Source organism: Cyprinus carpio, chromosome A19 (assembly GCF_018340385.1).
Source record: "Cyprinus carpio isolate SPL01 chromosome A19, ASM1834038v1, whole genome shotgun sequence".
Classification (NCBI taxonomy): Eukaryota; Metazoa; Chordata; class Actinopteri; order Cypriniformes; family Cyprinidae; genus Cyprinus; species Cyprinus carpio.
Genome location: NC_056590.1, coordinates 22,026,388 through 22,053,637, shown reverse-complemented (window position 1 = coordinate 22,053,637; position 27,250 = coordinate 22,026,388). Strand labels below are relative to the sequence as shown.

Here is a 27,250-nt window from a genome sequence, read left to right as displayed (position 1 = left end):
CTTTTCTTCTGTGAAACACAAAAGGGAAAATGTGGCTGTCCGAATGAATCAAACTGAATCGCGAACAAATTCAGTTATGAACAGTTGATAGAAAATACACGACATGTTTATCGGAAGGTAATCTCCACAGTCAGACAAGGTTTTATCAGTAAAATTTCACTGGACTCCTCTACGATTCATAAAATTCACGTCATAAACAACGATGTCCGATTTGCGAATGAATCGTTCTGAGTCGGATCTTTTCAATAATGCAATTCATTCTGTCTGAATGATTCGTTCATGATTAATCTTAAATGAATGATTTGTTATTGTAGTGTTCTCTTATAAACAACAGAGGGCGTTATATTGAGTTCTTATAAAATTACATCGTAATCGTAATCAAACTTATTTAATCAAAATTTCTCACCTAAAATTTAGTTATATTTCCCTGAATTTCTGAAAAGGCCAACGTCAATGTAAAATGTCTGCAACACCCCAATAAAACGCCCATGAGAAAATCAGCAGACCCTATTATGAATGTGATTAAAGCATACAATAAGCCATCATCGAACTGATTACCAATTAAATTGCCATATATTTAGGAATCGCCTCTTGGATATTGTCCAGTCTGGTCAAATGTTACATCCTAATAAAATTCTGTAAAACAAACAAACCAAAATTTCTTTTAAAATGATTGACATACTGTTTTGATAACTGAGAACACAATCTAGTTTCATTCCCAATTTATGTAATATAGCCCTCCATAAACAAGATAAATACAGTATTACGTACCATTCAAATATAACATTTTATCCATATTAAGCAAAACACAAGTGATAATATAAATAGTATAAATTATGCTCTAATAGCAATTTAAACATGATGCTATCGATGTCCATGTAAAGTAAAATTCAAAGCGTTTTTTGACAAAGTAGAAAAGGTTGAATCTGAAGGATGCTATCATCAGACTCTAGTGCTACAGACTGTAGGGAACATTATTGTGTAGCTACAAATACTGAATGAATATGAATTCATATCAACACTATATGTGAACCCATAGTGCCTCTTACTACCAGCACTGGTTCTGATTAAAGCTACAGCCATTTTTGCAGCTACTTGGCTGGAAGGAGACCCCCATCACGTTAAGTGGTGGAGGGGAAGAAGGGGCCAAAGAGCTGCAGTATACTTGAACTCCAGCAGGGGGCATCAAACACTGTGTCTGCCCACCTTGTCCTGACACCAGCATTGCAGGATAGGACTGTTGTTGTTGCTGCTGCTGTGATACCTTGTTACAAGAGAGAAAGCACATATACATACATTTTATAATTCAGAACTTCAGAACTACGTTTCATTTATTTGTTTTTGCATCAGTACCTGATAGGAGGATACGGATGGGTAAGGTCCCATAATGCCAGGCTGTGTTTGGGGCAGAATCTGACTTCCCATCATGCCTGGGCAGCCTTGTTGGTTTGACATAACAGCCGGGTATACTGTAAAAAATGTTGACAAATATGTGTGTGATTTTATTAATTGTATAGTAATTATGGACTCAAAATGACAGTCATTAAAGTACTATATGCTAAAGGTTATTTATTCATGTATTTTTATGCATGTACACACAATACTTGAACTGTCTATATCTATGTCTCATGAGAGCTGAAGTGAATAGCAGGAAAAGAGACCGGTTCACTGTGAGACCAGTGGCACCATCTCTTACAGTGTAACGGCCCCCTCCCCTACTACTGTGAGACTCAGGCATAAAGGGTGCAGAGAGGCTTCGTGTGTACCTGTTTGTGCATTGTAACTGGCTGCTGCGTATTGTTGAGATGCACTGGGACACTGAACAGGGTAACTGTACACTGAAACCTAAGAGGGGAGACCAGAGTTGACTCATAATTAGACATACACTCTCAGAAATAAAGGTACAGAAGCTGTCACTGGGGCAGTACCTTTTCAAAAAGTACATGTTTGTACCTAAAGGGTCAATTTTGTTACCCAAGGTACATATTGGTACTTAAAGTGTACACATTAGAACCTAATAGGAACAGAAGTGTACCTTTTGAAAAGGTACCGCCCCAGTGACAGCTTCTTCACCTTTATTTCTGAGAGTGTACAGTGTGACATTAAATGGTATCTCATTACTCAGTAGTGATGAAGTACCTGGCTGCTCTGCTGACTCAGAGGGGGCGGGGCTGTGGGAGGGGCCAGTGTCATTCCAGGGGTAATATAACTGTCTGAATGGTGAGATGGAGCGTAACTGTGGTGGAGTGGAGCATAGCTGTGTGTGGGTGGAGCTCCTTGCATGTAGAATGAGGACATATCTGGAAGATCCCCTGATGATGACTGGTGACTCAAGGTCATGTGACCAAACTTAGCAGTAATGTCTTCCCTCTAAGAATCAAAAATAGGCTTGTCATGTACTGTTATCGACACTACCGCTCAGGAGTTTGGGGTTGGTAAGATTTTTACAATGTTATTAAAACAAGTCTCTCATGCTCACCAAGGCTGCATTTATTTGATCAAAAATACAGTAAAAACTGTAATATTGTGATTATATATATTATAATGGAAGTAATATATATTATGGAATATATATTAATATTATTACAATTTAAATAACTGTTTTCTATTTTTATATATTTTAAAATGTAATTTATTCTGGTATTGGCAAAGCTGAATTTTCAGAAGTCATTACTCCAGTCTTCAATCACATTTTTTCAGGATTCTTTGATGTATAGAAAGTTCAAAAGAGCATTGTTTATTCAAAATAGAAATCTTTCGCAACATTATAAATGTCTTCACTGTCACTTTTGATCAGTTAAATGCATTCTTGCAACTTTTGAAAGGTAGTGTATATACTAAATATTTTATGCAAATAATAATGATATAAATATAAATAATATTAGATAACGAGATAAATAACTAGATTATATTAATACTTACAGTCTGCTCTATTGGGTGTTGCTGGGAGGTAGAAATGTTTAACTGCTGAGGTGGAAGGTATGTCACAGAGGAGTATTGAACCTAAACCAGAAATGAGAGGGCAGATTGTGAATTTTGTTGAATATAAATAAATAAATAAATAAATAAATAATTTGGCATCTATTCTACAGAAATAGAAACTGTTTGTTTCTGAAATACAGCCTCATTATAATGTGCAGAATGAGAAATTGGTATTCATTTTGATATTTGATAAAGATTACATTTAACAGTGTTATTAAATTTTGTTGTGTTGTTAAGAGTGAACTTTAGCGGTAAATGAAAGCAAAAGTAAACATAAAAATGAGGCAAATGAGCATGAATAAATATTCCATATCAACCAATAAATAAAATAATAAAATACAATAAAAGTCAGTTAAGCGATATGGTATTGATTCACTGCACCACTAGTCTATTATATGTTTCACTTACCTGTGGGACACCATGGCTTGCTACTGGCTGCTGCTGAGGTGGAGTGGGCGGGGCTTGTGACTGTACTGGGTTAAGCTGGTTACATGGCTTCTGACTTACTGGTGGGTTGTAAACAGCTGGAGTTCCATCAGGATTTAGAAATGGCTGCCCTAAAAAAGATATCCATAGTTGTATGAGAAAGATTATTTGGTGTGTATACAGTCAGTTTGAACCAATTAGTCATCTTCTACTCTGGGAATTGTGGGTGTATGTATGTGTACCTGTATGTGGATTCAATAAGACGCTCCCAGGCGGTATAGATGACTCAGCAGGCACAATAATGTAAGCATGGCTGTTATCGGGTGGAGCGTATGATAGAGCTGACTCAGACACTGCTGGATCAATCAGACAGAAACATTATGAGGAATTGTGCACTATTTCTAGTTCACTAATCAAATAAGGATATTTGTGACACTGATCATGTGACTCAAATCATGCTGGAGAGCATCATCAGGTTTTACGAAAACCTGCAGAGTTCATGCAACTCAAGTACCACTGTCATTAAAGCAAAAAGGAGACAAACTAAAGACATTTTGTGTGATTTTTTTACATAGAACATTTCAATTTTATGCTAATAAACTTAGATTTTTGTGTTAAATTTGAAAGTATAAAACAAAAGCTTTTTTATTAGACTTCTAAGCCCCACTCTAAAAAACTAGTGCCCAGAGTAACACCCAGATTGGCTTTGTGGCATTTTTTTATCTTTTTTTTCTGACAGGGACATGAAGGCTGATGTTATTTTTGCACCTGGATTGCAGAGTTTGGAGCTGCTGTCTGAACGAGTGTGTGCAGATTTAGAGGTCCATGTCGGGCTGTCAGAATCTGTGCTGCTCCAAGGTCGAGGGTCATTCCAATGAGAGTCCAGTTCGAAGCTGCTCTGCCTGCTGCCAGACAGCCGTCCCGAGCCATCCCTGTTACCCCTGTCAGGATGGCAGAAATATGTTTTGTGCCTAGTTTTTGCAAGATAATTGATATTTTATATACCTCTAAATGTATCCAAGTAAGTTGCTGAAAGTTGTTTGAGTTACATTTTCTTAGCTCAGGAATAAGAGGGGTTGTGGGGGGACAATAAAATTGTTTTGTTTTTTGGGGAATACAACACTTTAAATATCCTTGATATTACTGAAATAGGTGTCATAAGAAATACACCCGTGTTTGTGACCACCCTTGAGTCAGGAGAGCAGCCCTTTTTTTAGCCAATCACAAAAGCTTAGCCTCTCAGAGAACACTCTCTGTTCTGACAAATCTTCAGAGGTTGGATGATGGAGAAAAATAATTTCTCACCTAAATAGCTGTCGTCTTCTCTGGGTCTCACTGAGAATACTGCTGTCATCTAGACCTCTGCAAACAGACACACACAACAAAAAGAGAACAGTTGAAGTGCAGTTCATTGATTTATAATAATTACACTGCTAAAATTACATATTTAAAGGGATAGTACACTTAAAAATGAAAATGACCCATGATTTACTCACACTAAAGCCATCCTAGGTGTATATGACTTTCTTCTTTTAGACAAATACAATAAGATCTATATTAAAAAATGTCCTGGCTCTTCCAAGCTTTATAATGACAGTGAATGGTGGTCGAAATTTTGAACCCTTTTGAGATTTTAAAAGCCTTTTGAAGTGAATCAATGCATTTATGTAAGAAAAATATACATATTTAAAATTTTATAAACCGTACTAGTTTCTGCTAACTTTCATACGCACGTTCACGAGAAAGTGGCATTCCAGCAGATGACGTAGGACGTAGGCGTAGCGTAAACTCCAGTGAGAAGTGACAAAAGTGGAAGCTCAGAGGAGAGAGCAATAAGGAGGATTTCGATATAAGCCATCATACGTAACTAAAAATTGGTTTTCACAAGACTAGCATATTCTCACCAGTGCTTACGCTACACCTTCATCCTACGTCATCCGCTGGAATGCCATTCTTTCGTGAACGCGAGTAAGAAAGTTAGCGGAAACTAGATATTCCACATTATAAAATTTCCAATATGTATAATTTTCTCACACAAACGCATTAGAATACAATACAGTCACACAATAGCAATGATCTCCCACATATTTTGCTATTCTACCCGCACTTATTTCCTTTGTTGGTATAAGTTGCAGTGGGTGGTTATAGACAAGAAATGTACACTTTTATACCAATGAGCTAATAACGTTTCTTTAGTCTTCATGCTAATCCTACAGCCTGAACCACTGCAGTGAAACCATGTAGCTGACATGTAGTTGCAAAGTTACGTATAGTTAGCAGAATTTCTATAGTGGACCATCAAAACACTGTTATATTATATAATAAATTATATTTAAAAAATTTTATTACGTAAAATATAATTATGTTTATTTTCTATTTCTTGTATAAATATTTAAATAAAAGATTTTTACCTGGTCTCAATATACACACTCTGCGAAAGACAAGTGGACTGAAAAATAAAAGAGCACAAAATCAGAGGCCAAGTTTTATTATACTAATATTTGTGCTTTTTTTATGTGTGGGGTTTTTTTTACATCCTGTGAGAATATGCGTTCTCTGACTCTCTGGTACTCCTCCTCTCTCTCCTCTATAGACTTGCTCCTCATTTGTTCTTTGAGAGATGGAACCCTCAGCTATAAAAAAAAATAAATAACAGAAGATGTGCAGACACAAATTAACAAGATGGAAAGATCAGAGCTATTAGAGGAGCTATTGTTTGCTCTTTTGTACAATAGTGGTAAAGTCCGGGGTCAGTGAAGTGTGTATTTGTCCATACCTGACTGTCTTCTTTCTCCTGACTGGAGTCTCTCTTTAGAATTGATCTTCTTTCCTCTGTTTTCTCCTCCTGAACATGTTCAGCAAACCGATGTTCTGGTCTGAAATACATCATTTTATACTCACACCCATTCCTTCATCAAATGTACATATATAATCTCTGAAACAGACACATACATCCTGGAATTGCAGGTTTTGTTGATGATTACCGCTTTTCCACTGTGATCCACATTGTGTTCCAGACCAAAATAAGCTGCAACCCTGTGGACCAGCATCCTGTGATATGAGGACATCTGAGGGAACTTTTTATAGGAACTAGAGAGAGAGAGAGAGAGAGAGAGAGAGACATATTATATCACATTACAAACATGTCTATCTCTAAAGCATGCATGGAATGGTACCTGTTGTCTGTCATAAAATCAGTCATGTCTTGCTCGAGTTTAAGAAGCATCAGTCTGTCCCTGCAATCAAAAAAATGTAAAAAAAAAAAAAAAATAAACCGATTCAGCACAAATGGAAGTAGGAGAATGAAGGGATATTTTCAAACTTTTACCAACCTGGGACTGCTTTTCAAAGTAGTGATTAAAAACTCCTCCAGATCAATGCCTGTGGAGTCGGTGTATTCCAGACTGGGCTCTAAAAGATACACGCATGCACAGAATTGCATTTTTCAACTTTTCAGAAGACTTCTATTTTTCAACACAACATAATTAGAAATGCTTTTTGAGTACTAAATCAGCACATTAGAATGATTTAAAATATCTGCTCATTCCGAAGCTTATTTTTAAAAAAAGCTAATTTTTAACATTAAACATCCCACATTAATTTCAGAAATTAATGCAGTATTTGTCATAGCCCTAGTTAAAATGTGTGTATTTCATGTGCACATATTTTGTGCAAAAATGACACAAATACCTACATGCAATGCAAATATACCTTTAGATAAACTTGGTTTTGTCGATGTGATGTTTGTCTCCTCTTCCTCCTCATTGCACTCAGGACTGTCACCATGGTTACTAGATACAGTTGTCCTGCTCTCTTTTTCCTAGGACAAGACAGAACAGAATTCCTTCACAAAATCTATCAGTCATTCACTTCAAGCATGTAACAGATGTAACTGCATTTTCAGGATTTGGCGAATAAGTATAATGAAAAATTGAAGTATATACCACTGGAAACCTCTTATCGCTTAAACACTAACCAAAGCAGTGATTACAGTTTTGATTCACTTACATATGTCCTATCCATCAGGTCTACTAGACTTTTGAAATGAACTTTAATGGTAAAATTGTAAACGTGTCTTTAGTTTATTAATGATTCTTACCTTGCTGTTCTCTTCAGTGGATAAAGACTCATCACACACAGCTGTGCTCCGAACTAATTTTCCTTTGGCCTGTAACACATGCACACATTCATTCAACAACCCCTTTCTCCTCATCACACAGGTAAATGATATAAATATTTTTTTTCTAGAGAAGAGCTTTCTCAGTCCACATTAATGCAACTTTTGTTATTTCAATGATATTATGCAGTATATTGGATACAAAAAAAGATTATTTTTCATATTTTGTCTTTTTTTGTGAGGTAGTTGAAATACTAAACTGATGCGACATATTGCCAAAAGAAATTGAAATGCTATGTAAATAGCCAATTCCAACTGTCCATAAGCAAAATACATCAATTTATCAATAACATATGTGTTAGATTTCTGACGTTTATATTGTTATTTATAAATATGATTTTGAACATGTCACTAGTTTCATTTTGTAAATGCAGCCAGTAGGAATGGTTTTAATTGTATTGCATTTCTAGATCATTGGATCAACATTACAGGGTGAAAAGTGTAACTATGCTATTTTTAAACTATTTGGACCTGGTCCCAGACTGTCTGAGAGCTACTGATGTGATTCATATTATGGAGCTGGGTAACTTTGTACTATCAGGGGAGTGAAAGCAATGTTTACTAATGGTATTTGGACTGAGACACATAACCAGTAAAGTTAAGCAGTCAGTAGCAAATTACATTTAGACACTGAAGAGAATGATTCAAAAAGCAATATTCTGCGGAGTATAGCCACATCAATCTAACATAAATGTCTGGCAAGCTAGAAAGGAAAATAAACTCATAAATGAAATGAATGCTCTACAGGGAGGGTGCTTTAATGATTCAATTCAGTTGCAATCCTACCTTCAGTTTCTTTTTGAGTTGTCCATGGTTATCATCTGATTTTGGCTGCTCAAAGGAAAAAAATAAACAGGATTAAAAAAAAAAATCATAGGAAGAAATGGAGCAAGGAAGAGACTAAAGAGTGAACTGATGGAAGTTGGTGAATCTGTATTAATACCTGGCTGGATTTATGACAGTCCTCTGTGTCTGTGGTACAACATGGAGGTGAAGTCTCCTCCACAGTGCATTCTGGGATATTTTCAGATTCTACTGTTTCTGACATCTTGAAATTTTCAGATTCAAAGGTCATCAGTCATAGGCCACCATATGCCCCATGACCATCCAAGCCTATTAGTACCAAGACAAGATGTCTTCTTTTCTCTTTTTTCTTGTTCTGTTCTTCTCTTCTCTTGCAAAAAGAGATGGCTAGACAGATTCTTATTCAGTAAAGGAGAGGGAAAAAATCTGTGTGAGGTTTACATTACATTCCCAGAATGACGGCTCCCTGAATGGAAAACATACACACGCAAGTTCTGTTTGGATAGAGTGCATCCTTCATTCTTATGTCATCACTCTCATCATGTTTGAACTTGTCTTCATGTCTGACCACTGAGTCACTGACTCACTTTCACCAGTGTTAAGCCATACGCCTCCACACACGCAGACACCGCAGTCGCTCTTGGCATCTTCATCAAGGTCTTCTCTGGGTTATCAAACAGTGTTTGTGTGTGACAGAGATGCCATCTAACATGCATCTAACATCTGATGGGCAGCAGCACATTGGTCTGGGTTTTTGGCCACTGATCAAACCTTACGTAAATTTACTATGTTAACCATGGTAAATATAATACACAAATACTGTTTCTTTACTGGCATTTCTATGTCTATGACTTCACTTGTGAACATGCCTTTCTGAAACTTTTAATTTTAACAGTGTAGATATAGTCACTAAAGTTAAATCATTCTAAATATATATGTTATATATATTTATTTTTATTATGGTGCTATTACGCTTTGGTGTATATTATTTTATGACATATAATCATAAATTACCCAAAAATACAATAAAATATCAACTTATAATTAATAATAATATTATTAATAATAATAATGCATCGTTCGGAGCAATAAAAAACCCGGGGGTGGATCTTCAGCGGAGTAATTACAGAACGCTACGAGCAGGGAAGGAAAATCTGTCCGCGCCATTCATTTACAAAGCTTCAATATGTTCTTTGCTGGAAGACACTCAGAACGTGATGCTTTGGCTTTATGTGGAAATATACGATCTTACTGGCCATTTTATATCAGAAACGTAAGTTATTTGTTTACTCGTTTACAGAACTGCTGTTAAAACAACAGTAACGAGAATGCATTTCTTAGTTGAACTGTCCTTCTTCAAACAATGCACTAAACTGTAAACAGTCGCTAATATTAAGAAAACTCGGTTTATTCTAGTAACAATAGGTGGACTTAATATAGCATTCAGCAGACGTTATGGTTACCATAGTAATTCTTGTGAAGGCACTGAGTAAATTAATGCTTTGTGCAAAAGTTGCGCGCACATACACAGACGCGCGCGGGCGCGCGCTGCAGAATAACGCAATGATCTGTTTACAGAGAGTCAATGTGTCCGTCTGCCAGGATGAAGGTGTAGCAGCCGAGATGGGGTTCGGTTTCGACCGCTACGTCGCATTCCGGGCACAGTCTGGCACGGGTTATATTTGGAGCGGCTGTTTGGGGATCTCAGACTGCTATCACTGACGCACACACAGGAGCAGCAGCTGCTTTCTAAAAACGAACCCAGATCTCGCTCTACCGTTGCTCTTTTGTTAAACGACCCTGAGCCTATATTACACTATAGCAACAGAATCATTCCTCTTAGAAATAGCGTGAAAATCAAGCTTTCATAAGGTTTGAGTTTGTTTTTGTCAACACAAACATGTTTGAACTCCAGGAAATTACTGTCAATACCAGAATAAACACTTGACAACACGCCTCACTATAAAGCATAACTATTACGGCATCAAATTGCTTCTAATTAAGAGCAAAACTTGAGAGACAGCCAACTTTACTTACCTTTATGTATGAACAAACAACTGAAATGGTTAGAAATGTGTGCTCGTCCATCCGGTGAGCTTGTCAAACATCTTCTGTTTCTGACAGCAGAGCGCGTTCAGACTCATGCCACCCGCTTTCAACTCGCTCAATTAAATACGCGCGCGCACTCGTGCACTCAGCCTCTTCCTGGCACTCACGCTGCGCGCTCACAAATATACACACAAGCACCAAGCAAGGGTTTAAGCTAAAACTTCTACACACCCACCTCCAACATTAGTTAGATTAGAGGAAATTAACAACAACATTATAAAAATAGCATGTCTGATACATTGGCACAATTAAAACTGATTCACATTGTTAGACTGTCTTAACTTAAAGAATGCAACAATTAGGCTATTACAGCTACTATCAGAACTGTAAAATCATAATGGATTAATATGGCGCCTCCACACAGTGTAAGAATTTTTTAAAACATCAATTAATTTTCGAATAGTTTAATATATTTTGCATGAAAATGATTTTTTAAAGGTATTCATTTATTCAATGTAGAAAATATATCCATGTTTCAGCATCAAGGATACTAAGCTGTTTAATATTCTCTTCTACAGATAGCCAACTAACATATTGTGAATTTGTGCAAAAGCATACAAAGAAAACCCACCAAATACTGCAACGAGCACCTGTTAGATGAAAAGATTATGCGACACTCACAATGACACACACACTCACATATATGGGTGCATATACCACAGCTTCACAGCTGCACGCACCCGGTGCCTCTCTTTCTGCCATATGGCTTTACCGTTTCAGAGAATCAGAGAGATGTTCTTCTATGAAGAAGACTTATAGAAAGAGAGGGTGAAACAGACTTACCTGATGCTGTCTCCTTAATTAAATGAATACAATTATCTGTGTACAACTCAGGCCAAAAAAATAACGGAACATTATGTTTTTTGAAGTGTGTTTTGAAAAGTGTTGCACCTGCAATCTCAGCCCAAAGGCCCAGTCTGTCGTTCTCAAACACACACACACACACAGGATATTTTGTCCTTTTGCCTATGAGGAATCTTAATGCAATATAGCATATCATTTTCCCCTTTCCCCTCAGTGACCAGTTTGTTATGTTTTGGCAGTGTTTTCATTTTGTGTGGGATGGTGGGCAGAGCAGCTACCATTGTGCAGTTAACAGGACTGTGTGAGAGATGGTAAGAGACAGTGGGCAGGACTGAAGAGGTTGACAGATTCTACAGAAACATCTATGTTTTTGTATTTGTCTTGTAAGAGCACAATTTTGTATAAACTATTATTAGCCTTCCAGTATTCAGTAAATTCTTCAATCATTATTGAATTTACTTAAAGGGATAGTTCACCAAAAATTCTGTCATCATTTACTCACCCTCAAGTTGTTCCAAACCTGTATGAATTTTTCTTATTCCTGTTGAACACAAAAGAGATATTCTGAACGATGTTTGTAACCAAACAGTTGAGGTATCCACTGACTATAGTATGGAAAAAAATACTGTGGAAGTCAGTGGCTACCCTCAACTGTTTGGTTACCAACATTTTCAGAATATCTTCTTTTTTGTTCAGCAGACTATCCCTAATGTGAGAGAGCCAAAGAAACATTAAGCCGAACTTTAACATCTTTCACTGTAAAAAAAAATTGTGATTTTAATGGTAAAAAGCTGTAAAAATGCTACAGTAAAAACCTATTAATTGGTTAACGGTAAGTTCCCCTACTATATACAGTTTAAAACGGTAATGGACATTTCATGTAATTTTACAGTAAAATACGGTTTTTGGAAGTAAAAAAGAATTTATAATTTAGAGTGAAAAACAGTAAATTGACATTCCTGGAATTTCGCATTTGATGTTTTTTTTTTTTTTATTTTCTTCTAAGTTTTTTTTCTCATCAGTTATGTTCATTAGGGTTGTATGTTACATGTTGTTAAATGAAAGTTTATTTGCATTATTTGCATTTGACAGGTGTTACCATGATGGTGTTTAATATTTGTGTGCATGACACGGAGCACCTTCTATAGGCCTATATATTACTATTTTCCTTGTCAGCCTGAAAAACTGCTTGTGATGAGCTTTGGTTCATCATGCGACTTTCTAATCACCAGCTGTTTTTGATGGTTATATTTATTTTATATATTTATTTTGATTCTTTTTTAAGAAGCAAGACTGTATTTTTTGTAAATGTATTTTTCCATCTGTTTGAATAATTCTGTAAATATAATCAAGAACAAATAATTCAGGCATTTTTTGCCCCATAATCATAATTTGCTACTGTTTCAGTAAATGAGAAAATATTAAGAAATACACATGTACAATTAATAGAGACTACATACACCTAAAATTATAGGAGAACTTAAGGTGTGGCCACTCAGTGCCTTTCAAGTATTATAAAGTTCATTGAGTTTCTTGTACAGTCTATTCCTTTCATGAAATTCTGCTTCCTAGATAAGCTATTACATTACATAAACATAGATGTTTAAATAACTCGGCCATATTCACTACACAAGAATCTTTGACTTGTGCTCTTGAGGATGAAATGTCCTGACGTGCACCTGCTGGGAATACACTTGCTCATAATGTCCCAGTATGTCTGGCTACAGTATGAGGTCAATCAGTGGTGAGGCACATCGAATGTACAGAAATACATGCAAATAGAGCCATCTCTTACACTCTCAGCTGTCACTAATGACTCTTTCTCTTGCGTCATCAGCAACAGATTCATCTCTATGGGTCAAAGGTCAGAAAATCTGGCAGTTAGTCAACAATGCAACTACTGTCGACCCTCCTAAATACGCCAATATTTATATACTTATATACACACACCTGTCTCCCTCAAATCTCTCATCATCGCCATAGAACATTTCTCTTACGGTAAACACTCATAGGGAGAATTTCACACCTGCTTTTTGTCAGTTTGATTGGTTGAGGTCAAGAGTTTAGGAAATTAAGCACTAACGGGAAACAAGCTTTCAGCAGGTTGATCATGAATACAATGAATAGCCACGATCCATCTTAAGTTATTTCTGTACTCTTCAAATATATGTAAACACAACAGCAGCAATGTTAACAATCTGACTCACAATAAATGCATGCAGAATGACTCGTGCTAGGCATGACCAGAGTAAGTTCTCGTGTGAGATGGATAAAAAATTAACAAAAATGAATAGTAAACTATAAATGTTTTTCTGATTAAATGCTATCCTTATCTGAATGATCTTAATTCCTAAAATTCCAAGATCAAAATAGCAGGAAGCACCTTTCATTCAGCATATTATTTCACAGCCTATCGGCAAAAAAGTTTTCAGTCCGATAAAATAATTGCAAAAGAATAGTAAGAAAAACCCCCTATTGTCCTGGCGGGTTGTATGCAAAAAAAAAACAGTGTAGTCCAATTCACAAACAAAACACTTTTTAACTGGTTCTTTTTAGTGGAGCAGAAACATGCAGTGCAATCAGTCTTGTCTGATTTAAATGCAAATGATTAGGAGGTCAATTATAATGAATCACAAACTTCATATGCTCCCATGGAATTATTTTTTAAAGTAATCATAAGTTTTGAATTTGTAATAATTTTATACATTATTAATAATATTTTTACACAAAAATGTAGTTTACTTCATTTGTTACAGCAGATAAATAGCAATTGAACTGCTTAGTTGTTTTTAATTTAATTAAGTTTTAGTTTGAATAATTTAAAGGAATAGCTGAGAACATTTTTATTTCATATACAAGTAGAATGGACATAATAACTGAAACATGCCCGAATGTAAGGGTTTGAATCAGATCAAAATTCCGAAGCTTTTGAAATTGAAGCAAATCAGATCTATCTAATCCCAGCCCTATTATCAAGCTAGATTGTGATGCAAATCTATTTCCGGAAGTGAAGGGCATTTGAATGCTTGTCAGTAAGAGCCAACAGCTGAGGAGGCATGACGCCAATGGCTTTAATTACATTATCTAATATGTGTATGAGGCTCATAAAGGTCTTGACTGTAGTTACAGTCATGTATTCTCTTTTACACACTCAATGTGCACCACAATATGCTTTTGCAGTTAATAAGGTGACAATGAAGTTACGTCATTATCCTAAAATTCATTGTTGAATGCAAATGACACTTGTCAAAACAACAATGCACAGCTCAAGTGTGTGAACAGAGTTTGTGTTATGGCCTAAATAAAACATCCCTACATAATCAAAACACTCTGATACCTCGATAAACACTCATCTATCCACATGAGAAAAAAAAAAGAACCCCGTCCTCTTCCATCTGTATCCATGGAGACAGTCGTTTCAGCATGGCTCTTTCAAGACAAAAATAGCATGGGAATAATTATCGAACAAACACACTTGAATTCATGTGCGCTGACATTCAGACTCGCAACCACGTTCATATCCCAGCCTATTAATCTGAACTCAATCTTCTCAGCTGTTGGATTTGGCACTGGATGAACACAAAACATTGTGGAGATTCATTGACAATGACCAAAAATGCTGAAAGTACGCCCACAGGCTAAAAGTACAACGTATAGAAAGGGAATAAAAGGACCCACTTTAATATCATAGATGTTTTAATAACATGGAAACAATAGAAACTCAAAAATGAATTATTTTAGTGACAAATCCATTCTCTAAGCTGTATAACTCTTCTTTTTCCCGAAGTGATGATTGTAGACTCAACAGAAGGAGGTATAATGGTACAACTAGGGTTACAGTAAGATAGAACCACGGTCTTTCTTCCAGCGATTAAATCATCATCAAGGTAAGAAATCAACAGCTCTTGCATTAGATTATATGTCAGTATTCATTACAAAAATAAGATATAAGCAGTGGCAGGCAGCCAGCAGCTTCACTTTGGGCTAGAGGGTAAGAAAGAGAGAGAGAGAGAGAGACAGATAGAGAGAAACAGAGATCAGATCTTCCCTCGACGAGCACACCTGCTTTGTGAACCTTGGCCTAAAGTCCACCCGCAAAGAGGGGACGGGGCCCGTGTTCTAAACTCCGCCCAGATGAAGCCAGATGTTAAGTAGAGAGCGAGTGTGAGTGCAAGATTGTTAATAGGTAAGTGCAGTAAGAGGAGTGCTAGTTTACAGGAATGAGTGTGGCTGTAGTAGCAAGAGGTGAGCTCTACTGTTGGGGGTAGTAGGGCTGTTGCTGTGGTGGTTGTTGAGGATAGGGGTAGGGCTGCTGTGCAGGAGGGCCTCCGGGGTATCCAGCCTGCCCCTGGGCTTGATAGGGCATGTAGGGCATATTAAACTGCCCATATGCATAGGGGTTATAGGTCACTGGCATCTGGTAATACCTAAAAGAGAGGGGCAAAATAACAAAATTACATTTTATGGTTAAATTGGGTAAACATTTTAACTGAGATCAACATATTTACCCAGTTGACTAATCATGGTACATTCAGATAACTGTTCATATTATATGTTTCCTGAAGTTTTGTTTAAATAAACAAATGATGCATTATCTAATTAAATATGCACTAACATGCATACATTTCCAGAACAAAAAACTGAATATTGGATAAAACCAGATTCAAAATTTGTTTAATTCTGTTGACATATTAGACATTAAGATTTTTACAGACAGAATTTTTGGTCTCTCTTTTATCACTCCATAAAGCAGAAAATCCTGTGAACAGTCAGGAAAAACACCATGTTTATGGGAATAAAATAAATCAGATGAACAAAACCCCCTTGAAAAACCATCAGAATATAGTTGAAAGTTTAGATAAAACTGGAAAGTTTGGTGTAAGTGCTACTGAATTGGAAATTTCTGGCTCAACCTTTGAAGATATTGTAATTTAAATCTACAAATGCAAACAGATAAAGGTACTCAAAAATAAACAATTAATTGTGTATCTTGGATGTTTTAAATGTTCATACATGGTATGAAAGGAAAATAGTCCAAAATATTAAAACCGACCGGTGCATGAAAAAAAAAAGAAAACCGTTTTAGCCTGTATTTTGAACTGGACCCTCTTAAGAGGCTGATTTGTAACGCTCTACTTTGGCAGCAATTCTGTGCAGAACACAAATAGCATTCATCATGCAAAGTGCAAGGGAGACTTACAATTAGACTTTGGTATTGTAGGAATAGGAATTCAGGTGAAACGATTCTGGCTGCTCTGAATGATTCTGCATCAGATTAATTTAATAACCATAACCTGTTTTTGAGTTCCATCTTCACTGGCAGAAGAATCCAAGTTTGAGAACCAAGATATAGAACTGTAATTAATTACAGTATTTTGTAGAAATGGAATTCATTCTATTTAAGAATGATATACTTATACTTGGTAAAAAAAAAAAAATTGAAATACATTTACAATCAACATTTGCCTTGGATGAGTGTATTCTGGCATTGCACTTCTTCCACAAAAAGTGGGATTAAGGGATGGTTATCTGGGCATACTACTCTTTCCACATACCATTTCTTGCCTACTATATCTGCACAGGAAAAATATGCATATTTGGATGCAGCCTTAGATTTTGGCCAGAAGAAGGTATCTTAGAAGGCAGCTGCCCACCTTTTGGCAACTAGCTCACTAGATTTTAGAATAGAGCTATGGACTGTCGCATACATAAAGCTTTAGGACATAGGTACTTGTAAAGGTCTTTATTTACCCTGGGTAGCCTTGATAAGTTGGGTAGGGTGGTCCTTGAGCCTGTGAGGGGCCAGTGGGTGGCGCAACAGGTGGTGGATTAGTGCTGCCGGGAGGCACTGGAGTACTGATTGGAGCAGAAGTACTGGCCGCCTGAGGAGTGATGTTAGGGGGTGGTGGTCTCGCTGGCGGCTGGGGCTTAGCCTGAGGCTGCTGCTGGGTCTGGAACAGAAATAAAAAAAATAAGACTATTTCCTACAGTCAAGGACTTTATCTTTAGAACTCATCAGTCTGGAAACTCACAAACACTGTCCTGGGCGCAGGGGTCGGGCCTCCTGGGGCAGGTGCAGGAGTGTTGGACTGGTATGATGGGACGTTGAATGAAGGAGCGCTCGGCTCACGAGCAATGCTCTGCTGCAGCTCCCTGTCAATCAAACAGTCGCAGAATATAAGGCAATCACAGTCATCTGAAACCATTATGATTTGTTGATGTGTGCACACTACTGAATTACATACTTGAGCAGTTCATCCCTCTCAGTCTTGCGAGCAAAGACAATGTCGCTGCACTTATTTTGAAACTTTAACAGGATTTCTGTCAGATCATTGTAGAACTGTAAGAAGAGGAAAAAAAGGAGAGAGAATGAGACACTGAGTGAGATCTTATGGATTGTGCATGTGTGCAGAACTAATATTAGTGCATGAGTTAGTTACTTTAGTGCCCTCTTTAGTATTGGAGCTGATCTCTATGTAGCTATCATGGGCTGAGGCGAGTTTCTTCAAGACCTCCTCTCTGTTATTAGCCTCAGAGTTGGACTGCTTGAGTGCTGAAAACTCCTGGTGAGAAACCTGAGACAAGAAGAAAGGTCATTTTTAAAATGAAAAACATTACCTTTGTTGTGTTAAGCAGTGCAACAATTATGTAACATGTTAAAGAATTATTTAAATTTAAGCTGACAGGTAGATCCAATTTAATAACTGAGGATTTGCAGGGCTGTTTTTATGCCTTAAATCTTGATCTGATAAAATCTGATTAGAATACAGCCACTATCACCTAGTAACTCTTTTGCTAAAATACTGGGTAAAATGTTGCTCATGCATGAGTTTTTGTGTGCACCTGAATCTGTGACAGCAGTTCCTCCTGTCTGCGTAGATTCTGCTGAACACGTTGTGTGTGAGAGCCGTAACGTGTCTCCAGCTCACTGGCGGTCAGAGCCTCTTCGTTAATGGCGCCATCTTGAGCCAGTGCAGTAAGGAACTTTGTCGTCATATCAAAGGTCACAGACTTCACCTCTCCCTCCAGAACTTCCCGTTCCCTCTTCACCTCATCCAGTTGTGCCAGCTGCGCTCTCAGCACGTTTACCACCTGCAATAAGACGACAAGCCCAGACTGAAGGATAGCATGAGGGTTTGGTCAGGGTTAGCCTGTGAAATAACTGGGTCAACATGTATGTATATCTCATCCAGTGTTAATTTAGTATTATTTAAATACTATTGTAGTTTTTATTAATATTTTGAATTAGCTATTTAATATATAAAATATTTATTTATTTTTATATTTTAATTTTAGTTTAAGTATTAGTAATTCTGTTTAGTGATTTTATCATTTTATTAGTTTTTTTTTAATATTTCTAAATATTTTAAATACATTTGATAAATTTTAAACACATTTTTATTTCAGTTAGTAATTTTAGTACTTCAACTTATTAATATTTCAGTTAGTTCCCAAGGCAACATTTCAAATTTTCATTTACTTTAAGTGTTTTCATCTAATATTTATATACATTTAAAATATTTGTTAATCTAATTTTTTTTTCATTACCAATTTTTGATAGTTTTAGTTAACACTCTCACCTCACTGCCCTGCAGAGTCTTGGCAGGGTTGGCAGACGGTATGGCGGCACTGAGCTCATTCTCTGGCTTGCAGAGCAAAGCAATCATCTCACAATGTGCAGTGTAACGCTCTTTCACCACCTGATCAGCCTGCACTGCCTTGTCCAGTACATTGCGAAAATTATTTCCCTCTGCATGCAGAAACAGAGAGAGAGAGAGGGTAAACCATTATAAGCAAAGTGATCCTCAAGTTTGGTTCCGGTAGCTCAACTGGTAGAGCGTGACACTAGCAACATAAAGTCATAAGCAGGGAAAACACACAAACTGATAATGTGTTTACCTAGAATGCACTGCAAGTCTCATTACATAAAAGCATCTGCTAAATGCATAAATGGCAGGTGGAAGTGTGTATGTACCTGCTCTGAGTGGTTTATACAGATCTCCAGAGGGAGTTCTGTTCCAGCGCTGATTGAATTTGGCTCGGAGTTCATTGTCTGTTGCTTCCTCATCATCTAACATCTTAAAGGACTGTAAGAACAAAACACAACTTTTGTTCATGATACTAATTGGCATGAAGTGCGAGTACATACAGTCAGACCCCTTAGGCGACAGAGACATGGAGCAGGGACCCCAGAAACAAAATGTGTCATGCAGAGCTACATATTAAGCATACAGCCTTCAATATTAATAGAAACTAACCATGTTATGATTAAGAATAAATTATATTATGTTACATATGTATATTATGTTTAGACAGTAGATCAGAACTATGCACATTATTGTTGCTGCACATGCATCAATGCCTGTATATTACTTTCTATTGTTAAAATTGAGATTTATGCTTCCTAAAAAAAAAAACTTGTTGAGATAAAAATCACAATTCATTAGTTGTTTGCAGTTGTTTTTGACGGATTTGCAGTCATATATTTACATTTTTCTAGTCAGATGGGCATTTACATTTACCTGAATTTCAGCTATACGTTTACTAAAATTTTACATTTGTATTTTACTGTGAGACAAACAATTAAAAATCAAATCACTGAGTATGTGAATTAAGTGAGGGTTTTCTAATAAAGTAAGCAGTGTCTCCAACTTAACAAGAATAGCAATGTACAGTGAGACACATAAGATTATGATCAAGGCATTACTTTTACTAATAATTAGAATGGAATTTAAAAATAAATATATTGATACAAATATTTTTTAAGGGTGCTTTCATTTAAAATTGACTTTGGGATGTTGTTTACACATTTTTTTATTTTTGTAGCAAAAAATTATTTGTGATCAAACATTAACTGGCGGAGCCCCTAGGGGTCCCCGACTCCCTGTTGAAGACTCTTGATATAAATGATCATGTGATGTGATCTCCTTTGTACAGATGGTTAGAGTTTTTCTTCCATTGAAGTCTAAGAGGCTCTTTGCATCTTTCACACTGAAATTGCCATATTCATAGTATTAATTGGGATGAATAATGTCTATTAAATTCGAAATATGCAAAAACAGATGCATTATTACTAGTGATCTCAGACATTTGGATCTTTATAAAATGGCATAAAACAGAAGGTGAACATCACCTCATCCAGGATCTCACGGTTCCTCTGCAGTAGTTCAGGGAGATCTTTAATGAGCTGTTCAATGCTCTGTAGGCCACCCTGCTGAACAACAGCACGGCTCTTCTCGAGGATGGACTGAGGAACTGCTTCTCCTGACAGATCTTCTAGTGCGGCCGGTAGGTTCAAAGATGCCAACACCCTACCAATCAGCAATGACCAAACAGTCACCACCACAAAACCTCATTTATCTACCCAAAATACTGATAAAATTGATCATTTAGACAGCATATCAAGGTTTAAAAGCATTGTGTGTATTATCACATCTGGGATTGATGCCTTAAAACAATTAAAATAAAAGCAGTAAATGTTCTCATTATACATGTATGGACATTTAATGGAGTTTAAATGGACCCATGTAAGAGCAAATATATGCACCAACACTGACCCGTTGCAGAGATTTGTTGCTTCCCTCATGCTGCCAATCAGTCTGTTAACCGTGTCAGCCTTCCTGGAATTGGCTGCACTCACTGACTGCTGCACTGCCATCGGCACCATCTTCTCAAACAGATCTAAACACAAACAAAACAGCAAATAATGCAATTAACGGAATTGTTTTCCCATAACAACAACAAAACAATGGGAATGTCATTCTGACCTGAGTACTTCTGGCTGAGTGGTGTCTGAACTGCAGTTGCTTTGACCAGAGATGCTTTGCCAATGGGCTCCAGGTCTTTAACCTCTGGCACACGGTCATGGTAAATGAAGTCATTGTCTTTCTTTGCAGCTGTGAGGGCGCGGTTGATCTTATCTGACAGATCCTTTACGTTAACATACTCATCGTAACGAGAAGCCGCGGTCTTCACCAGCTCCGTGGCGTGCTGCAAGACACACATGAGAAGCCTGAACGTCAGCATCCTATTAATGAAGCTCAAACCTGAATAAATAAAACAAGCAACCGGCCAGCCAAAAATAAACAGTCTGTCACACACAGACAAACACACCTGCAGCCGTGCGATCTCCTCTCCAAATTTTTTCTTCTGATTGGCCAAGGCTGACTGGCGCAGCTCTGCGGTGGCCTGCATCATACAGTGCTTGGCAGCGAGGACAGGAAGCACTTCCTGGAAATAAAAATACTGACCAGGGAGAGGCAACCACAGCAATCACAAACGCCACGGCAACCACGAACCAACACCACAGGCAACCACAAACGAGCACAGACACACAGCACAGGGCGCAGGAAGAGAAAACAGAACAGCAAATCAGCACGCATCTTCAGCGAACCCCAACCAAATTCTCTCACAACGCTCATGCAGCGTTCACTCACAGATCAATAGGAGAAGAAACAAAGGCTGGAGGCTGTGAGAGTGTGTGTCTGTGTATGAGGGGTGACTAGCAGTCATATGGAAGTCAAGGAAACTTAAATCTCTACATGCATGTATACAGACACACTCACATTGATTGCTGCATGCAGTATGTGTTGATCTTTGCCTAATGTTTAACAGTGTCTAGTTTGATTGCACAGTGACCCCTAGTGGATCAACTTCACCACTAACGTGTCTGCCATATGTACTGGAAGCTGCACATACCTTAGGCAGATTCTCTTTGTATTGACATTGCTTAAAAGCATCACCGTAGTAATCTGCCGCCTGGTTGGCAAGTTTTGCGACAATGGCGTCCTTCATCTTATCTGTGAGATGTAACATTAGACATTTAAAACTATGTCAACTACAAGCAAAACATGCACAAACATAAACACAGACGCACCAGCAGTGGCTTTGAGAACGAAGACCTCCTGTGCCTGGCTGAGCATGATCTGACTGAGCGTGCCCACTGTCTCGGGGGAGATGTCCATGGTGGGCTCTCTATTCAGTGCAGAAAGCACTGTATCCTTTATATGAGCAAATGCACCACTCGCCAGCTGGTTAGAGACAGGAAATGCTTGAAACATTTTTATTTCTCTCAATTGTCTGTGTTGTTGAAGGGCTTAAGGTCAAAATCAAACCTGGTAGAACTTGGCGGCGGTCTTCAGTCCCTCGTCATTGTCGAGATTCTGCTCAGAGGCAATCTGACTGGCCAGCGCGCCCACATTAAACAACACACACGTCTTCTCATAGCCCACACTTGCCAATGCTGAAACACAAACAGTATGAAACACATAATGGATTAAACACTTTTTCAATTTATGTCCTTTTTTTCCCCATTCTTTTAATTCTTTCTATGATAAGACTTTTTTTAAATTAATTGACTTTTATATATTGCATAAGCAAAGCACTATGAAACATCTGTGTGTAAAATGCGCTATATAAATTAACTTCCTTTGTCAAAGCATTTTACTAATAACACCATAAAGTATTTAGTACTTTATCCATACATATGAACAAGTAACTTTGCTATTTTTTATCATTAAATCTTAATTTAAAAAAGACATAAAAGGTATTTATCATGTGTTTGTAAACATGATACAGTTCAAAACACATTTAAGTACCAACAAAGTAAATGAAATCAGGATTTAAATACATTATAATTTGAAGATTTGAAGAGTTTATAAATTTATGTAGGAGTGTGGGTGTATTCAGTAATAAAGTATGTAATGAGCCATGTGAGTAAGTAATGGAAGTACTGGAGATTACGTTATTTATGTGCAACAGAAAAAACAATGTAACAAAAAATAGTTTCACTTATTTTTTTAATGGTTCTTCTGTAATTCTGTGGTGCTAATTATTATTGTAGTATTTATTTTCATCCAGCATCAATACTTAGGTACATATTAAGGTCAGGTAAATTGTAGAACTTATTTATTTTTTTAAATATGTTTTTGCATTAGTATTGTATTTAATTTTTGCACTTAGTTTTATTGCACTTAGATATTTTGCTTTCGCAAGGATGGGAACATTCTAGAAGTTTCTGTAACATTCTGTAATATTCTAGTGCTTTCTGGAACATTCAAGACAATCATGGGACTAGTCATAAAAGACAAAATCATCTAACATACACTTCTGAAGTTCTGAACTCACTTTTGTAAAATGTAATTGTTCACCATTCACCATGTTAAACTTCATGAGGAATCATTAAAAATGAAAGTGAAACAATTTTTTATAAAAATGTTTCAGGGTGTAAGTTTCTTAGTTAACAACAAGATGTGCTGCCTTTCCTTTTTACTGGATTAGGTGCCCGGCTCTATTTCTAATGAGTTCATATATATATGAGATATAATATTTATTGATGCATACATCCTTTACATAAAACGATCTGCAATAAAGCATCTGCCACCTAAATAACTTAAATGTTTGTATTGACATATGCTGATCTTCTTTTAAAATTATGTAAACTCACCAAGTTTGACTGAGCCTCCAAAAAGAGATCCTTTATCAAAAGCATCTTTCCATGTAAATGTCAGACATAACTGAAAACAAACAAACAAACAAAAAAAAAAACGGTTATGTATTATTTACAGACACTTATTAATATGCCTAAATTACTCTGTACTATTATAAACAATTACTGTCATTAAAACAAGTGAATGGGTTGATGTTAAACTGTGACCAGAGAATTTATATAGGTTACCTCTGGAAAAGGAAATTTGGGTTCAATTGCACAGAGCTGATCATAATATCTAAAGGGGGGAGAGAAAAACAATGAGAAAAGCTGTTAAAATGGAAAGTGTGAGGAAAAACAACTTAGTTTCTTTAGATGGAACATAAACCGTAATGACAAACAATTTAGCCATGACAGCATTCTCATGTGACTGTCAGTCTGAACACAAGTACCGTTACTAAAGTTACTCAACCTCACGGTTACAGAGTTAGCTATAGTAATGACACAAAAACATTTCCTTCCTGGAAGGAAAGAAGAGCATTTCCCCACATCTCTGCTCCATATGTTTGATATCTGATATTTCTTTCCTCTCTGCACTATAAAAAGAACATGACTGTATAGACTCGAGAGGGAATACCGCTGATGGGTGTTGCCCAAGGGACTCTTCGTCATACAAACCAAACACCAGTCTAACTAGGAGCTACAAAGCAGGCCATTCATCTTGACCATTAAGCATGTCCACAAAGCAGCACACAAAAAGCTTATTCCTATAGCAACACACTTCTCATTCACTCTCCAGATGGCGCAAGCCCCAGTCGCTACATTAACTCAACTACAATAAACCACAAATGAAATGCAGAATGTAACCTCTGACTGGGGAAATAAGGCCTAATCCTTCATATGAAATTCAAAAGTCATAAGTAGAAATAAAATACACAGCTTTGTTAATTTTTCTCAATATTAAAATGATGTAATAATGTTAGTCTAATGGTATCATAGAAGGGAAACTAAATTACATGATCAACTCTAACAATTTCACGATCAATATACAATAAACATGTCAGTAATGACCAAAACAATGGATATATAAAAGGGGACAAATGAAGTACTGAAAGCATGATGCAGCAAATCTGATTTTGTTTAACAAATTAACCAGCCATTTCCTCAACACTTTCAAAGCAAAGGATCAGCTGCTGGCTTATAGATAAAAGTATTAAAGCATGTAGCTCAGTTATAAATTCTTCCAAAAATAAAACGTATACGTCACTTACATCTGTATCCACCCACGCCACTTCAAATACATGACGTAATGGAATCACGTGAAAACTAGGTCGACGGTAACTGACCAAATTGCGAATACAATACTCAGCGAATATAATATAAACAACTCAGAACACATTTTCTTATTTATTTCCGTCATTTGCGTTGAACGACGTATTATTAGTCTATAGTGAATGTTTAAAGAGGTTAATCTAAACGACACACCTGAGTCAGGCAAAACCAGGAAGCCGGATGACGTATGATAATTGGGTGTTGACGCGCAGCGCGTTCATGGACTTTTTTATTCAACTAGAAAAGTTTAGGATAAAATTTGTGAATGCATAAATGTATAATTTAGATGTTGGAACTTGTCAACGCGTTATGTTTTCTCACCCATTTTAATCACCATTTTGTGGGTTAACTAATTATTTTAAATGGTCATAGGGTGTGACGAATGAATTTTAAAAGTACAAATATTCTTTGTAGCCTTTCAATACGAGTACACATTTTATATATATATATATATATATATATATAATTTTAGATGACGTGTAGCATGTCAAACCACAGGATGTCAACTTCCCAAATATAATGACGTACATTACATATCGCCCTAAACACACATGTGCAGTAAAACAATAAAGTATACAAATTGAAGACGTCAATACACTCATTTAAGAGACAAACAGGGTAACCAGCACGAGCAGCCCCTCCAGTTCACATTTATATTTCTCTGAAGCAAATAAAAACAGTTAAGAAACTCATAACATAATCTAAACTCTCGACGAAACTACTTCTGTTAACTGACCGTATCAAGCCTTCATATAATAGAGACATGTTGTCGCATGTTTGCGACATAAAAACGGATTAATTTTGCTAGCTTCCTGTGCTTTGGACATCTTTTGCTACCCACTTACAAAAAATAATTTTATGTTAGAAATAATAACACTTTATTAAATCACACAGATTAAGTAACAATCCACGACACAGAGCTGTCGATATTGAACAGGCAGCAGAAATAAACACCCATTGAAACTTCGTAATCGAGTTGTGAGGCTCTCACCGCAGCAGGATCTCCAGCGAGCTCTCGTGCTTGTCCAGCGGCCTCCCAAGTGCACTTTTACGCAGCTTATTGAGCTCTTCCACCGCACGGAGATACTCCGTCTGCTCCTCACCGGGAGGATACGTGGCCGTGACAAATTTCGACAACGGTTTCACTAAGTCGACCTCTGAGGACTTCTTCAACGGGACAGAAATAAACGTCGCCATTTGGGCCCGCGGGAAACAGTTCTAGTGGAGAGTGAGAAGACTGTAGACGGACAAAAACAAAGGCACAGCACTTCCTGGTTCGCTGACGAGCGTCATCACGTCAGTTGTACTGTCAAAGTAACGCATGCGCATTCTGCGCTCGCGGGTATAATCGCGCTAAAATGATGAATCAATTCCTTCCATGTAAATCCCTAACATGCGTTTTATTTCCATGTTCCCGCGCAGGAGGATTATGTAGAACTGTATTTATTTTTTTTTATGATAGTATTAATTTTTGTGGTGGATTGGTTTATGTGGAATATTGGTGTAAAGTGAAAAAAATAGAACTTTTCTTAGTGTACAGTAAGTAAATCACTAAGGAGTTTTTTTTTTTTTTTGAACAAACCATTGGCAATTTGACAATGGTTTCAGGAAGTGAGAAAAAAAATCCCCCGTTTGATCCATAATTTAATATACGTTAATCAGGACTTTAAATATAGGGGAAAACAGGGCAGGACACACCTTACCCCAATGACTCATTCATTTAGTCCTGTAACCAAACATATGGAGGATATAATACCTGAATGATGGATGGGATGGTTGGTATGTTTTTTTTTTTTGTAAGCTTTATTGTGGAAATGCTTTTTTGTAAAACAATAAGCAACACGTTACAGCATTTTAAAACATTTTTTTTTTTTTTTTTTACTTTTTTAACGTCAGTGAAAAATAACTGTTCTATTGTTGGTTCATGTTAGCCCAGGTCCAATTTATAATATTAACATACATTTTATACAGTACATACATTCATTAAAATGTATTTTATTAAACACTGAAATTGACATTTATATTAAAATTGTTAGTTCATGTTAACAAATGTAAATAACATCAACCTTATTGTAAAGTGTTACCACATATTTTGCATGACAAAATACATTTTCTACATTGCATTGCAGGTCTAAAAATAAACCTCATGTATAAAATCATTTTAATTATTTGGATAAAGATTAACCCTG

The 27,250-nt window shown here is 36.7% G+C and overlaps 2 protein-coding genes and 1 long non-coding RNA gene across 5 annotated transcripts; 1 reads left to right on the top strand and 2 right to left on the bottom strand.

The window, feature by feature from the left end:
• Positions 1–705: 705 nt before the first annotated feature.
• On the bottom strand, positions 706–10,861 carry LOC109070169 (cAMP-regulated phosphoprotein 21-like). Of its 2 annotated transcripts, none has more exons than XM_042777044.1 (20): positions 10,427–10,861; positions 8,529–8,787; positions 8,372–8,416; positions 7,508–7,576; positions 7,120–7,228; positions 6,741–6,819; positions 6,585–6,644; positions 6,361–6,498; positions 6,185–6,284; positions 5,943–6,041; positions 5,820–5,857; positions 4,714–4,770; positions 4,177–4,349; positions 3,651–3,764; positions 3,391–3,539; positions 2,923–3,003; positions 2,140–2,370; positions 1,767–1,845; positions 1,354–1,469; positions 706–1,264 (listed from the first exon to the last, which is right to left on the bottom strand). In XM_042777044.1, exons 2-20 carry the CDS (start codon positions 8,658–8,660, stop codon positions 1,049–1,051), a joined length of 2,085 nt encoding a protein of 694 aa, XP_042632978.1. In that variant the 5' UTR covers positions 8,661–8,787; positions 10,427–10,861; the 3' UTR covers positions 706–1,048. The 2 variants fall into 2 exon arrangements, with proteins under 2 accessions (XP_042632978.1, XP_042632980.1); XM_042777046.1 differs by having other exon boundaries at positions 3,651–3,761.
• Positions 9,523–10,342, top strand: LOC122148832. The gene is made up of 2 exons (XR_006162669.1): positions 9,523–9,662; positions 9,968–10,342. It is a non-coding gene; the product is annotated as an uncharacterized LOC122148832 (long non-coding RNA).
• Positions 10,862–14,980: 4,119 nt separating the features above from the next.
• Positions 14,981–26,350, bottom strand: LOC109067437 (programmed cell death 6-interacting protein-like). Of its 2 annotated transcripts, none has more exons than XM_019084374.2 (18): positions 26,053–26,350; positions 23,979–24,027; positions 23,748–23,817; positions 22,417–22,544; positions 22,179–22,332; positions 22,001–22,101; positions 21,416–21,547; positions 21,070–21,292; positions 20,860–20,983; positions 20,436–20,613; positions 19,278–19,389; positions 18,883–19,052; positions 18,146–18,394; positions 17,743–17,877; positions 17,548–17,642; positions 17,335–17,455; positions 17,054–17,253; positions 14,981–15,729 (listed from the first exon to the last, which is right to left on the bottom strand). In XM_019084374.2, exons 1-18 carry the CDS (start codon positions 26,256–26,258, stop codon positions 15,555–15,557), a joined length of 2,622 nt encoding a protein of 873 aa, XP_018939919.1. In that variant the 5' UTR covers positions 26,259–26,350; the 3' UTR covers positions 14,981–15,554. The 2 variants fall into 2 exon arrangements, with proteins under 2 accessions (XP_018939919.1, XP_018939920.1); XM_019084375.2 differs by having other exon boundaries at positions 21,416–21,532.
• Positions 26,351–27,250: the final 900 nt, after the last annotated feature.

Coding starts and splice junctions, on each gene's coding strand:
- LOC109070169 (XM_042777044.1), bottom strand. CDS start 8,660: ATGACCTTTGAATCTGAAAATTTCAAGATGTCAGAAACAGTAGAATCT. Junction 8,417..8,528: donor ACTGTCATAAATCCAGCCAG/GTATTAATACAG, acceptor TCCTTTGAGCAG/CCAAAATCAGATGATAACCA. Junction 4,350..4,713: donor AGAAGACGACAGCTATTTAG/GTGAGAAATTAT, acceptor CCATCCTGACAG/GGGTAACAGGGATGGCTCGG.
- LOC109067437 (XM_019084374.2), bottom strand. CDS start 26,258: ATGGCGACGTTTATTTCTGTCCCGTTGAAGAAGTCCTCAGAGGTCGAC. Junction 21,293..21,415: donor AGGAGATCGCACGGCTGCAG/GTGTGTTTGTCT, acceptor TGTGTCTTGCAG/CACGCCACGGAGCTGGTGAA. Junction 19,390..20,435: donor ACCGTGAGATCCTGGATGAG/GTGATGTTCACC, acceptor TTGTTCTTACAG/TCCTTTAAGATGTTAGATGA.